The sequence below is a fragment of the Heteronotia binoei genome, chromosome 16 (genome assembly GCF_032191835.1).
Source record: "Heteronotia binoei isolate CCM8104 ecotype False Entrance Well chromosome 16, APGP_CSIRO_Hbin_v1, whole genome shotgun sequence".
NCBI classification, from domain to species: domain Eukaryota; kingdom Metazoa; phylum Chordata; class Lepidosauria; order Squamata; family Gekkonidae; genus Heteronotia; species Heteronotia binoei.
This window is the reverse complement of record NC_083238.1, coordinates 37,249,020-37,264,079: the sequence shown is the minus strand read 5'-3', so window position 1 is coordinate 37,264,079 and position 15,060 is coordinate 37,249,020. Positions and strand designations below refer to the sequence as shown.

The 15,060-nt window shown below is 40.8% G+C and overlaps 1 protein-coding gene across 2 annotated transcripts in view; it reads left to right on the top strand.

Annotated features, from left to right (window-relative positions):
• The first annotated feature begins 395 nt into the window (after positions 1-395).
• The window catches only part of SESTD1 (SEC14 and spectrin domain containing 1), a 54,087-nt gene continuing 39,422 nt past the window's right edge, over positions 396-15,060 (top strand). Inside the window, exons 1-3 of one of the 2 annotated variants that reach the window (XM_060256932.1) lie at positions 396-519; positions 9,872-9,980; positions 11,834-11,924. In XM_060256932.1, coding sequence (XP_060112915.1) covers positions 465-519; positions 9,872-9,980; positions 11,834-11,924 — 255 coding nt within the window. In that variant the 5' untranslated portion in view covers positions 396-464. The remainder of the gene's footprint in view (positions 520-9,871; positions 9,981-11,833; positions 11,925-15,060) is intronic. The other variant, XM_060256933.1, reaches the window with a different exon arrangement.

The window sequence follows — 15,060 nt, the reverse complement described above, 5'->3', positions numbered from 1 at the left end:
ACTGTTCTTTGGAGTGAAAAAAAAAAAAATTGAGAGCTACTCATTTGAAGTGGGTATATTTAATACTGGATAAAATAGAGCAAATTAGACTCTGGGGAGGCAAGGAAAGAGAATATTGAAATATGCAACAGAGTTTAATTATTCAGTGATTTAAAAGGGGCAATAGTTAAATTGGGGAGGGCTTAACTGGACTTCTGTAGTGAAAATACTTGGAAAGGTTAGGTTAAAGGATTCAATGACTATTTTAGTATGCATTGTATAAGAATTAGCACAGTGTTTTTTCTTTTCTTTTTTAAATTGCAAAGCATCCTAAACCACTCTCCAGGAAGTAAGAATGCATCTGTGTTGTTACAAGCTGGCTGTTGAGAAGATTTAGAGCAGCATAGTGATTGATTTCTCTTGGTTGACACCCTCTAACATTAACTTCTTGTGTTTCAGAACTCTGAAAGATAACTGAAGGTAGGATGGATGCTACAGTAATACTGCCTATTCTGAAGAAAAAGTTGGCCTTCCTTTCAGGTACAGTTTGTGTATGTTGTTGTTCTCAGTTTGTTTTTCTGTGTAAGAAGAATTGAATGTGGGAGCTCTTACCTAATTTTCTTGTATTTGTGTTCAACGAGAATAAACTTCAAGAACGGCATTTGAAAAGCCGTCTTTTCATCTTTGGCCATACCACATTCATAGTGGAGTAAATATTAGTGGCTGCTTGGGAAAACCACTTTTTTCCTCTCCCGTCCCATTTTGCTAAAATTTGGGCTTGTGTTTTTTAGCAAGACATCAAAAAGAACAAACAAAAATACATTTTCAGAGTTCCTCAGGTTTTGTTTTACTTTGTTTAAAAAATGACAATTTCATATAAGGTCAGTGATATGTTTAACTAGCATGTAAATAATTTAAAAAGGGGGGGGGGGGGCGATTTTCCCAGTCCTTTCACCAGGTACTTTTGCAAAAATAAGATCTCTCTCACAACAAGTTGCTAAACTACCTGAATGGCTTGCTTTTGGGATGCATTCACACTGCTGTTACTTCTGAATTATATGCACCAGAGGGAAATGAGTTAGAAATTTGAGCAGATTTAAAAGCTATACATTTCCAGTACATCTGTTGCAGTGAGCTCTGACGCAGGAAAGTTTATGCAGGAATAAATTGAGTTAGACTTCAAGGTGCCAGTCGATGCGTGTTTTATTTTGCTGCTCTAGACTAACACAGCTGCCCATTTAAAATTATCAAACGTCTGGTTGGTGGTGGAAATTTAAGACTTTATTATTTCTGTTAAAACTGTTGTAGGTTCCTGGGATACTGACTGTCTGGCTGAATCACTTACTGGCTTTGATATGGAGAAGCCGTGTAAAAATTATTTGACAATCATTTATTTGTTGTAATTTACACTCAGTAGTTGCATAGAAGTCTACAGGAATGTTGCACGTTAGCAGCTTGCTAAATATTTAGATTTCAACTTCTAAGAGCTTTTCTATTGTTACTTTGTAGAACCTTCTGAACAGCTTTTTTAAAAAAATCTGTAACTAACCTTATAATTGGTCATATAAATTCGCTGGTTTTTGCAGGTGGAGGCAGCTTGGAATGCAGCTACCATAAGAGAGTCTGTTCAGATAGGTATGAGACTAGGTGTAGATAGAGGACTTGCACAGTACCTGCTCGTCTCCTTTGGTATGGACTTCCTCTGCCATCCCATGACCAAAGAGAAAGGACATGATCCGGGGGTCTGTTCCTAATTCCTCATCAGTTTAAATATATATATATTTATAAAAAGCAATTCCTTAACATTCATAACTCGCTTCTTAGCAAACTTGTTTGGGAACAAATTCCATTGTCATCTACAGATTTCATGTCCAGGAGATGGGTTTGTAGTCCAAGTCAGGGTCCCAAACTTTATTGAAGCCTGGGGAGAGCTGCAAGCCTAGCACTGCAGCAGTATTTTGTTTAGGTCGTTTCAGAAATAAAACGGAGTTTTTTCTTTCATAACATTAAATAAACTTGGAATTAAATAAAAATGGGATAGGGATGATAGTGTTTTGAATTTGTGCAGAGCCCAGAGAAATGGTATTTAGGCTGTGGTCACAGAGGTGGTCTTCCTTGGAGGGTGTGTGTGAAGCATGCAACAAAGATTTCAGTTGCTAATAATCAAGGTGGAAATTGTGAAGTCAACAGCGCTTAAATGGGGTCAGGGAACCTCAGAAAGATCACAGGGGCACACCATGTAAAGCCCTTCTCGTGCAATTTAACTAACATGAATTTTCAGTCCTCTCCAGTTTCTAGGAGTGGGGCATGGATTCTGCATTTTGGGGGAAGCAAATAAAATTGGATTCTCCTGTTTTGAGAGGAAGGAACTCTCAGAACCATTGCCTGCAGTCACCTAGTTTCCAGTTCACCTCCGAGCATAAGCCAGAAAACCCACTGATTGGATACCAGGATCCATTAGCTTAACTTTAGAAACTAATTTGTTGAATAGTACAAGGGTTGCCAGCCTCCAGCTGGAGCCTGGAGAGCTCCCACTTTTACAGAGATCAGCTCCCCTGGAGAAAATGACCGCTTTGAAGGGTGGACTGTATGGCATTGTACCATGCTGAGGCTCCTCCCCTCCCCAAACCCTGCCCTCTCCTGGATCCACCCCCCAAAGTCTCCAGCTATTTTCAAATACAGACCTGGCAACCATAAAGGTTTTGTTCTAATGTAGTTGTCATGGTTACTTCTTTCATAATTTTTCATTGCAAAAAAATTAGTGGACAGAGAGATTTGAATCCATAGACCATGGTGGTTTTCAGTTGAATACTAGAGGTTCACATTTTGAGTAATGTTGGTCTTTTTCTGTTTCTGTGAGCAGTTCTAAAAGTTCTTTTAAAATTCTTCCCATCCTCTACTCCAGTCTTTAGAAATTATTAGCCAGTAATGACATTTCTGAAGTTGATTCTGGATTCAAGGGATGTGATTTGAGCTATAGAATCAGCTACATTCTGAGACACTTGTAATCCATGTATAGACAATAAAAATACTTCCTCGGACTTAATTTCAAAAGTCTAACTGATACACTGTTTGGGGACCATAAGGGGATGGAGCCCTGTATTATTTGGGGACCGTAAGGGGATGGAGCCCTGACCTGGATGGCCCAGGCTAGCTTGATCTCATCAGATTTCAGAACTAAGGGTCAGTCCTGGTTAATATTTGGATGGAAGGCCACCAAGGAACATTGCTACACAGAGGAAGGCAATGGCAAACTACCTCTGTTAGTCTCTTGCCTTGAAATCCCTACAGGGTGGCCATGAGTTGGCTGTGACTCGACGGAACTTTACACACAAAAGGGGGTGAAAACATGGGGCATACATTACAAAATGGGCTGTCTCGCATTTGGTGTGTCTTGGTGATGGAGAGACATGATGGGCCATGAAAAATTTAAAATCAGTGTTAGGGTCCTTGGGTTACTAAGATTTGAGAATCAGCAGCCTACAATATTATCTTTATTTGACTGTCCCCAACCCCAAATTTTAATCCAAATTCTGGTTTTTAAGTCTTGTTCTCTGTTTTGACTTGAAAGCTTAGAATATATGGATTCTTCTTATACTGCTCACTTCTCAGCTTGATTAATTACCTGAGTTGGTACATCCAGTATTTTTCACACACTGGGCGTTTTCGCACTCACGTTCAGCCGGCGCGACCCCCCTGTTCACCGCGCAGGATCTGCGCGGATTTCGCACTAAATGCCGCGGAGCAGCCGGAAGAGCCGGAAACTCCCGTCGCAAAAGCCGCGCAAACGGAAACTGCTTTTTGGCGGTTTACGTTTGAGCGGCTTTTGCGCCGGGAGTTTCCGGCGCAAAAGGCTGCTCCGCGGCATTTAGTGCGAAATCCGCGCAGATCCTGCAAGGTGAAGAGGGGGGTCGCGCCAGCTGAAGGTGAGTGCGAAAACGCCCACTCTGTTTTGTTTTAAGAAGGGAAATGTAACCATTTGTTCTTCCCTCTACAAAGCAACAGACTTGAGGATCATTTTGTTCACCATTTAACTGAAAATTACCAATAAAAACAAGTGAAAGAGGTACTGTGCAATGCGGCAGAATAGAACATGAAGGCAAAGGCAAAATCACTTTGAGCTTGCCTTATTTACTTACTTTCCTGGTTTTTTGTGTGTCTTGTTCTTTACTTTCTTTTAATTTATTTAAAGTAGGCCAGTTGTTATCTACTGGTAACACAAATCACCATTTAAATGTAGCCTAATGAGTCTTACAATTAGTTGCAAACACAAGAATTCCCATTCCCTTCTTCTAATTAAGATACGATTGTTTGCTTTCAACTCATCTGATCATAATCTCTAATTGCGAATTGGTTTGTCATTGTTACTTCTAAAGTTAGCATGGTGTAGGAGATGGGAGAAATTTTAAATAGCATGGGGGAGAGAACAGTTGGAAACTTTCATACAACTTGTAAAATATCCCCTAAGGTTGTAATTCAGTTCCTTTATAAAAAGGGTGGGCAATATCTTCCTACAACATTTTGGTATTCACTTCTAAAGTAGTAATGTAGATGCTATACAAAGCTCTGGTATGGATAGAGGCATGCCAGGAATCACTAGGTTATCTAATTCTGATAAACACCTGTGACCTCCCCATCTGCAGATAACTAAATGAACGGATTGGGGCCACATGGAGGTTAAAGAGATTTGTCTGCACACGTAGGGGACTCCCCACATGTGCAGAAAAATCTGACTTTAACCTCCCCCCCCCCACCAAAACAGTGGGAGTTGAAATTTCCCTCCAAAATAAAATAGGGGCCCAGCAGATTGCGGGCTGCACTGGGCTCAGTGTCAGTGGCACAGCAGCCCAGGTGCAGCAGCCCAGGAAATGCAGCAGATGGGGGGGGGTGATTCCCCCTCCTGTGACTGTCACCACCACCTCACCAAGCCAACAGTCTATCGCTGGTCTGCTAGAAAATAGGTGGGGAGAGCAGCAAGGGCAGAGGGGTAGGTGGGAAGAGAGCAAGGGTGGGAAGTACTGGAGTGTCAAGGATGGGAGTTGGTGGGAAGAGCACATTTCAACCAAACAACTGAGCAGCTCTGAGCCATGTAAGCCCTCTGGTTCTGCTTCCCACTGCTTCTAAGCAAAAACTGAGGGTTAAGTAGTTTTCCCCCTCCTCATAGCAGTGGGGAGCAGATCAGGAGGGTTTAAATGCATCTCAATCATTTACCCTCTGGTTTTGCTTCCCTTCACATCTTGGGAGATACTTCACTCCTATCTTTTTGCTGGCGGGGGAAAGCCATGGGCAGCAGAAAGCAGGGAGTGAAATGCCCCCTTGATAGCACTTCACCCTCTGCTGGCTGCGACCAGCAGGAAGGCAATGAAGATCACCCGAGAAGGGACTCCACCTTTTCTTTTCTGTTGGCTGTGGCACGCTGGGGCCAGCAGAAAGGTGAGGGTGAAGATTCCCCAGGAAGGCATTACTTCACTTTTTCCTTTCTGCAAGCTGCAGCCAGCAGCAAGGTGGGGGTGAAGTGCCCCTAGAAAGGCTTGTCACCCTTTCCAAAAAGAAGGGTTTACCTCCTTTTTTGCTTCCTGTGAAAATCCATGGGGAGCTAAAAGCAAGGCCATTTAAACCCTGCCCTCTGTTCCATGCAGCTTTTTGTGGAAAAGAAGGCATTTGAACCTGTTTCCTGCTGCCTGCAAAAGAGATCGGGCAGCTGAATGGCCTCATACAGAAGATGCCCACAGCATTCATATATAGTTTCAGAGGGTGTCCATGTTGCTCTGCAGTAGAACAGCGAGATTCAAGCCCAGTAGCAGCTTACAGACTTGCATAATATTTGGGGTTTGAGGCTTCGAGAGCAAAAGCTTCCTTCATCCGATAGAGACAGAGCTCTGGCAAAGGGAGCTTTTGACTCTAGAAAACTCATACTCTGAAAATCTTGTTCGTTTCTAAGTGCTACTGGACTCAAATCTAGGTATTTTTGTATGAGACCTTACTTTATAGGTAATTCTTGAGCTACGTTGGCAATGGGGCCCCTGCAGCGCTTGTCACAGGATGGGAGAGCTGCCTGGGATAAGCATTTCTGACCACTATAATTTCGTTTAAAGTGTGCACGCTGCTTGAATACATTATTGCACTTTATGCGTTTAAAAAAGATTAAAATCACCTTTCCTTCCCTCCCAGCTAGCCGTAATTTTTATTGTCAATTACTTTAAAACGTACCTAGTCAATAAACAGTGATAGAAGCTAGCCCCACTATATTTGAATAATAACTCTTCTTTAATAAACCTTTAAGGAAAGTAGGGCATATAAATAGAGGAGCAGGGGAAAACAATTACCAGCAGGACGTTTCTTTTTCTTGGCATATAATTTTTATAGCACCTTTTCCTGGAAGGCATTAAACATATGGGTGTTGGGCAATAATTTTCATTTCCAGCAGTGAAACATTTCACCTGTTGTAAGCGCTTAACTGGAAATAAAGCGTTTAATTGATGCGTTTAAAGCCTGCTGTTCTGACGCTTTACGAAGGTGCATATATTCTGGAGCTCATGATGTTCCTGATCTAGAATTTATGTTCTAAAATGTATTTTGCTTTCCCTTTTAAGAGCCTTGTGTTTATCTTTTTAAATTGGTTTTGTCCTCCTGCTTTTTCAGCAGGCTCTGCATGAATCTCTTTTTGTCCTTCTCAAAAACAAAAAGAAAAAAAGAAAACATGTGAGAGTAGAGGGATGTGATTTTTTTTGTCTCTGAGGCTAAGCAAATAATATTTTCCTCTCTTTTAAGTGTCATTTTGCAAATGGTGCAAGAGGAAGGAAAGCACCTCCTCCTTAAGCCTGCTCAGTTTGCTTCAGATTAAAGGATGACCATGACCTTAGTTTTTCCAGCTGTGCTAAGTTATTTCCTCTTCTTCCACCTGTTTCCTTTTAAAACCATTTACTACTGGCCAAAATCCTGTTCCCTGGAAGAAAATGAGTTAAAGGAGTTAAAGGCAACTCTTGGCAGAATTGCAGTGGCCAGATGAGTTACTTTAAGCTGGGGGGGTGGGAAATCTAGGTATTATACTGGTCATTTTTTTGAGGGGGGGGGGTGGATTGATAGTGCATGATAGACATTCATTTCATCCACCTGTCATGAGCTGCAAGAAAAGGTAAACAGAAGAGGGGGCAAAAATTCTGGAATCAGAGAGGGCCTTTACCACAAGTAGAACTGGAACTCAGCTGCACATATGGGCCAAATCACATGGATTCACAGTTTCCATCATGTTTAAGGATGTGGATCAGAGGGTTTTTTGTAGAAAAAGCCCAGCAGGAACTCAGTTGCATATTAGGCCACACCCCTGATGTCACCATTGTTTCACACAAGGCTTTTTTTGTAGAAAAAGCCCAGCAGGAATTCATTTGCATATTAGACCACACCCTCTGATGCCAAGCCAGCTGGAACTGCATTCCTGTGCATTTCTGCTAAAAAAACCCCCCTGATGTGGCTAAAGCCTGTCTGGAAGAATTCTGAGTTAACAGAAAACAGATTGTTGCATATTTTTATTTTCCACAAGGCTAGTCTCTTAAAAGTTTTTGGTTCAGATTTTCCTACTGACAGAGTCCATCTGTTGAACGAGCGGGAATTCTGTTCCCAGCAGTGCAGCAGTATTCAAAATACAGTTAGCTGCTACAGCTGGAATGCTGGAATTGTAGATAGCTAGATGCTCCAGTAGAGATGGAGGGGAGGGCAGTACAAATAACAAGATCTGAAATGGTGCTCACAAAAGGATGGCCAGGGCCAATCCAAAGCAATTTACACTTTAATATTTGGTCTGGTGATGACTTCAGTGGCAGTTTTCAAAACCAAGGGACTCTTTCTAGGCATCTTTATTTTTATTTGGCATCAGTTGCACTGAAAACTAACAGATTTTTGTTATTAAAACTTGCATTTTATAATAGAAAATAAACCTATATCCAACTTTTTAGCCAAGTTCCACTGTTAGGTGATTTGCACTTTTAGGTTTTTATTTACATGTAAAGCCGGTATGGTAGTTAAAATACTGAAGCTGTTTAATCATACGGCATAGATGTATTCAAAAATGTCGAAAGCAGCTCTTTATTCCTTACAGAACTATTGAATTTACCCAGTAATGGAATCAGAAGTGTCAAGGAAACAGAAATGGTAGAAATTGTGCAGAATCACTATTACCCTCAGAGCTTTGTGAAAGCCTTAGGTTTCTGAAAATTATTTATCTTCTGACCTTATAAAGTCTACTTATTCATAAAGCTGCTTTAGCATAGATTGGTCCTGCTAAAAACAGTATCCTGTGAAGGATATAAATGGAGATTACAAAGTCATCCGGTTGAATAAGCTGTACTTAAAATACATTTAAGTGAGAGGCTGGTCCTTGGTAATCATGCCAGGGCCAAGAATGCCCAGGCCCAGTGCAAATGAGCTGAAAATAGAAAACATTTCTTTGTTCAAATCCACTCTGACCCAGCAGGGCTTTTCCCCAGAGGTGAGGGAGGGAGACAAAGAGAAAGACAGGAATTAGGGAAATCCAGAAGCTTTCAAACACAGGCTTGCCTCCATACATACTTATGCCAGCTTTCGATACAGCAGATAAAGATTGAATTGGAGAATCCCAACAGCTGGTGAAAGAAATTCTGCTCCTTCCTTGCCCTTTGCTGGTTTTATACCCCTTTCTGTCTCAGGTTCCATGTCGTTTATGCTCTCCTTCTTTGTAGGCACAGGGTAGGAATTGCCCAGATCCCAGTGAATGTTGGGAGAACAGTCTTGTGTTTGAGACAGTCTAGTGAAAACTTCCCATTTTCAGTGTCTTGGCCAGAGGTTACCAGCAGAATAGCCAAGATACCACTGCAGAACAGTTGAAGTGGGGAAGGAAATTGTGCATGCAGTGTCCCTTTGAGTTCCCTGCAAATTGGGAAAAGTGTCTTCTGCTTCTGCAGCTTGTGTTCACTGCAAATAATGAAAAAGACTCATCTGCTTTTTGTAGCTTGTCTTCATACAGTCTTCAAATGAGCACAATTACACCCAGCCACACTTACCTACATGCTTATTACGCCTTTAGCCTTGCATTCTGTGAAACAAAGATCAACTATTAATGAGAAACACAGGCAAGCACTGCATATTGGTTAAAAGAAAGCATAAATTCAAGCATGGATAATTCAAAGAAGCATAAATACAGTAAGCCATCAGTTCAAAACCGGTAGTTCTTCAGAACCGTAATCTGCTGCATACTGCTCTAGCATTATAGTAAACCTCTAATTGTTTTTTTTTTCATCTCTCCCAACCATGGAAAGGTATTGATCTGAACTTAGAAAGGCTAGAAACTGTTTTCTTTAAATTAATGTAGGTTGTTAGCAGTAATAACCACATTTGAATGAATGGCATTTCTCTTGACTCAAGTGCTTGGACTTTTAATTTGGGGTTTACAGATTTCCCATACTCACATTATCGAATGGAGTAATATGACCTGGAAGTGTATCTCCCCCCCCCCCTCTTTTTGAAGCAACTAGGGCAGAATGTTCATGTTCATTAGTACACAAAAGAATGTCCTAAACAGAATGTCTTGTGTGATAAGTCTGGCAGGCAGTCTTTTGGTAATTCAGGTTATGTCCTTCTGTACGCTTGGGAAGAATTAAGCTCTTTTTGAAGTTTCAACATTATTGGCCAGTCTGATTTGGAAATTTGTGATAATACTATCCACTCTACTCCTCTGTTTTGTTAATTTTAATATGGCACAGGTGCTTTGATATGCCAAATCTCAAATGCAACATTTTTAAAGGTGTGATATTGTTAGTCATTTGATTTTAAATGGTTTTAGAACAAAATTGATGGAAAAATGGTGAATTTTGTGTATGTGTGCTTAAATCTATCTGGTTCTCGCTATTTGCGTTTATAGGAGGGAAGGACCGAAGAAGTGGCCTCATTCTGACAATTCCACTATGCCTTGAACAAACAAATATGGATGAGTTGAGTGTCACGTTAGACTACCTGCTAAGCATTCCAAGGTGACTCCAAGAGTTTTCTTTTTAAAGCATTATAGTTTGCCATTTTGTTTCTGAACAAAATATATTCCTTGCACTGGTGGAGATCAAATTAGATTTCCTGGAGAGGGAAGAGGTGGGTGGACAGGAGCCTTAGCTTCCATTGTTTAAAATTGTTCACAAAGTTTGCAGAAAGAATAACGAAAGCCATATGATGTCCTTGAGCAGGGATGTTAAACATGAGGCCCAGGGGCCAAATCAGGACTCCGGAGGGCCCCTATCAGGCCCGTGAGCAAGTCTGCTTCCTTCTCCCTCTTTCTTGCTTCCTTCGGTTATCAGAGACTGTCAAATAAAATATTGCAAGAGTGCTAATCTTTTAAGCATGTTTTAAATTTAAAAAAAACCTTTGTGTTTTTGTCCTTTGTAAAGTTTATGTCTCCACTACCTGGCATTGCACTTTATTACACACATGGCCCGGCCCAACGAGGTCTCATTTTTGTCAGATCTCTTCCTCATAACAAATGAGTTCAAAACCCCTGTCCTTGAGTGTCCTGTGGACAAAACCTGTACATTTAATTTCATTTCTTAGAATTGAGGGATGGATATGAATACATTCCATGAAAGTGTTTCTTGATAGCATTTCAGAACCTGTTAATTACTTCTTTTATTTAGGAAATAGGAAATCATTGATGTTGAAATGGAATAAATTAATATGTGTAATACTAATAGTTTTCATTCCTGGAACATTGTATATTGTCATGTCTCTACACTTGTCATGCGCTCACAGAGAGAAGCAAAATGTAAAATTGTTAACATATGTTTTGTGCTAAATATAACTTGGGATCCAGACCATTATTTGTGCTTCTTGCCCACCTGCCTTCAGGATCTTCTGTTCATACTAAACTTTTTTCCCCATAAGACAGGGCACCTTTCCCCATGGTTTGATTATTTAGGTGAAGTGCTAAACAGCAATGTATAAACTACCTGCAAGTCATTGTTTGATACATTGGTTTGGTGTACACACTCAAATCATGACTTGGACATACCACAGATCGGCAAGTCCTCATAGTTTGCAAACCGGGTCTTATCACTCTATCTGAATGATGCCATTCTGAAGCCATGCCGGTTGGGGGGGGGGGGGGGGAGAACTTATTCTTGCAATTCCTACAGCAGTGAGTTAGAGCATCAGATCAGGTCCTGAGAGTTGAACATAAGAGAAGCCATGTTGGATCAGGCCAGTGTCCAATCCAGTCCAACACTCTGTCACACAGTGGATAAAAAAACCTCGCTGCCATCAGAAGGTCCATCAGTGGGGCCAGGACATTAGAAGCCATCCCACTGTTGCCCCTCCCCCAAGAACCAAGAATACAGAGCATCACTGCCCAGACAGAGAGTTCCAACGATATGTTGTGGCTAATAGCCACTGATGGACCTCTGCTCCATATGTTTATCCAATCCCCGATTGAAGCTGTCTATGCTTGTAACATTCTGTGTTGAACATTCTGTGTTGAAAGGTCATATATATAGTCTTGCAGAACTTATCTGGTATGAGAATATAATATGTGTGTATGTGGGGTGGGGGAGAGATAGCAAATGTAAAGGATCAGGGGTAGAATTCTAGCAAGAGCTCATTTACATATTAGGCCACACACCCCTGATGTAGCCAATTCTCCAGGAGCTTACAAAAAACCCTTGTAAGCTCTTGGAGGATTGGCTACATCAGCAGTGTGTGACCTAATATGCAAAGGAACTCCTGCTAGAATTCAGTTCTTGTAAAGGACATATAATATCATCAGGCCTTTAAGAGAGTAGCCAGTGGGTGGCCAGAGGTCATATCTGAACATTTCCCATAATACATGTTTGTGTTTTTGTTTCAGTGATAAGTGTAAAGCCAGAGGATTTACTGTTATAGTGGATGGTAGAAAATCTCAGTGGAATGTTGTCAAGACTGTTGTGTTAATGCTACAGGTGAGACATTTTTATGCATTTGTATAAAAGAATTAAGGTCTGTGAAGATTAATGAATAGTTTGTTTTACTGTTTTTGTAGCATTAGGAAAATAGGCTATGCTGAATTCCATGCATTTTTAATAGAAAGTATATTTGTGTGTTTAAGGGAGAGATGAAGGCATTTGTATTCCTTACCCAGTTGTTTAAATTAGCTCAATTGATAGTCTATTAGTAATATTGTTCAGCTATTAGCTGTATATCTTGCAAGCCTGGAAGTCTGAGATTGTTCCCAGCAAACAGGTTCTGTGGCTTGCTGATTATAGTATAGAAGTATGTAGAAAATAAGAAAGTGCTTTAAATTAACAATTCTTTGCATCCTGAAAGCTTGGGTAGTACTCCTCCTCCAAGACTTCAGAGTGTTGATGGGAACTTAACCGTATGTCAAGATTTGTCCCCTGTCAGATACTCTTGTAACACTCAGTCGCTATGACAATCCATTCTTTTTAGTGGTCTCTAGTGATTCTCATTTTCAATGCACTTTACAGCAAGGATAATATAGGTTATTTTATAGAATTTCTGGGAATCTTCAGTAATTGTATTCATGGTACAAACTGTAGGGATAAGACTGATTGTGTTGTGTTTATAAAATCAAATAGACAAGTTCATTTTTAATCCAATTACTTTTATCTAATGGAGGACTAGTTAGTTCATAATTCCTGAAATGGATGGGGAAGGAAGATCCTTGGGTGATAACTAGTACCTAAGTAACCAGTTTAAAAGCACAGATAAAATTTGAGAAGAGCAGCAGGAGGTGCGAGGCTGATTGTAATATTAATTAACATAATTGCTTAGTCTGTTCCGATGAACTGTACTGTTCTTATTGTTGCTGTTTCTGAAGAGTTCAAAGTGGGAAGGAACTTTTCCTTTTGGTTTTAGGAAAATCCTTAACAGATGTTGGCTTAATGAGGTTTACATTTTGACCCCAAACCAATTTTTTTTTGTCAAGTGGCAAGACATATTGCTTTGCTCCTTTTTAAAGTTCTTTATGAATGCACTTTTACAGGATGTGCATTGTCAAGGTCGTTGAATAATAAGTGCTTTGTTTCTGTCTATTGAATATGTTATGTGTGTGTTCACAGAGAGAGGCAGAATACAAAAGCAGTTTGAAAAGAAGAGGAAACAACTGTGAACCTTGAGCAATTCTGAACTGTTCTCAGCTGTGAACCAGGGGTTAGATGTTGGCTTAGATGGCAAGATGGAAACTTATATGGATGGGAATATAGAAAATAAACAGCCTAAAGAAGCCTATTTTATAATGTAATCTATCCTGTGAAATGGTGTTTCTTGCATTTTCAATTACTGTTTCAATGAAACTTGGGTCTTTACCTCTTTTGAAGGCCATGGGCTCTTTATCATAATAGCTTTTTCTCATTCTTAGATATTGAGTATGCGCTGAACTTAAGCCAACATACTCTTTATGTTTTTATAAGTTCCATTTTTAAGATGGCACTAATAGTTACAGGCAATGACACATCAAGGAAAGTAGAATCTTTCTATCTCTCTGTATTGTACACCACTTCTGAACTCTTCTGAGAAGCAGAATAATAAGAATCAGATTGGTTATTGATGGTCCAGCTATTAGTGCATCAATAATACAAGCAATGAAATGTATAAAAGGTTCTCAGGTTACATTTAACCCAGATCTGCACAGTGAAAGAAGAGATTTTGTGCTTTATATGATGTGTATTTTTACATAATATAAGCAGGGACTACGAGAATCATGAAAGGGAACTGAAATCCCATACTACACTCCCCCTTCACTTGCCCAGTCAGCTGCTTGCCAGTGGTCCCCCCACCCATCTGGTCATGTGGGAGGGATCTCCAGCTCTACCCAGAGAGAAGTAGCACAGCTGGTGGCAGCAGCAGGGGAGTGGGCAGCAGTGGGTCCCACTTTCCTTCCTCATACACCTGCAGTACTGCCACCTTGGTGGTGGAGGGGGTGGCCCTCCTTCCCCTGTCTGCAGAGGAGAGGCAGCAGTGTCAGGACTGGCAGTGGTGGCTTACACTCCTCCCATACCCTCTCACCCACTCATCTGTCTGCCTGCTGAAGACGTTTGGTATAGAAAACCACTAAGAAAGAATTTTTTTAGTTATATAAATATAAACAGAGTTAATACATACAGTTTCAACATAACATTCTATCACAAGCCAGTGTATATAATCACAGGATCAACCTTTTTCTTCCTTTCAACTCTCCAAAAAATTAAAGTCCATAACTCAGTCAATTCATGTGCAAAGATTTTGTTCAAAGGAGGGATCAGGAAATCTTTACAGCCTTCATACAGATGCCCCTTCTAGATAATTCAAGATGTTTCAATGCTGTTCTTCTGCAGTTGTCAGGCTGTTAAATGGAACCCAATTTCAATAATTTTTCATACAGACACAAAGTTCACAACTTACAACAATGAATCAGTGGGTGCAGTGTGATGGTGACACCAAAAAGCAACATGTCATGCTGGGACACTCTAGGAAATAGTGGAAAACGTAATGGTTTCAAGCAGGGATGATCTAGCAATTTTGGGGGAAAACTCTATGGTACCATAGAGGTTTCCTCCCAAATCGCTAGAGGATCCCTGTGCGAAACCATAGTTTCCCGCAATTTCCTAGAGCATCCCCATGTGATGTGCCGAGCGCGATATGTCACTTCTGGGTGATGTCTTTTCGCCACATGTGCTGTGCATTTGTGAAAAAAATCCCCCTCTGGCAGCCAGTGAGGACTTGGCAACTCTAGAGGCATTAGCATCAAGGCTGGTATCAGCAACCGGTTCTCCTTACATCTCCCTTCAGCTGGCCCTTCTCTCCTCCCCCTTATTGCTCACAGTACGTCAATGTTATCCATAGTGGTTTCAGAGGAGGATTTAAACATCCCCCACCATTTTGGGTTTTTTTCACATTTTTCTGCAAACTTGGGAAGGATCCCCAAGATCTGCAGAAGAATATCTCTCAGAACCTGACTTCCTTCTCTGGGCCTGTCAATCCAACATAAGATATAGCAGGGGTGGCCAGTGGTAGCTCTCCAGATGTTTTTTGCCTATAAGTCCCATCAGCCCCAACCAGCATGGCCAATGGCTGCGGCTGATGGGAGTTGTAGGCAAA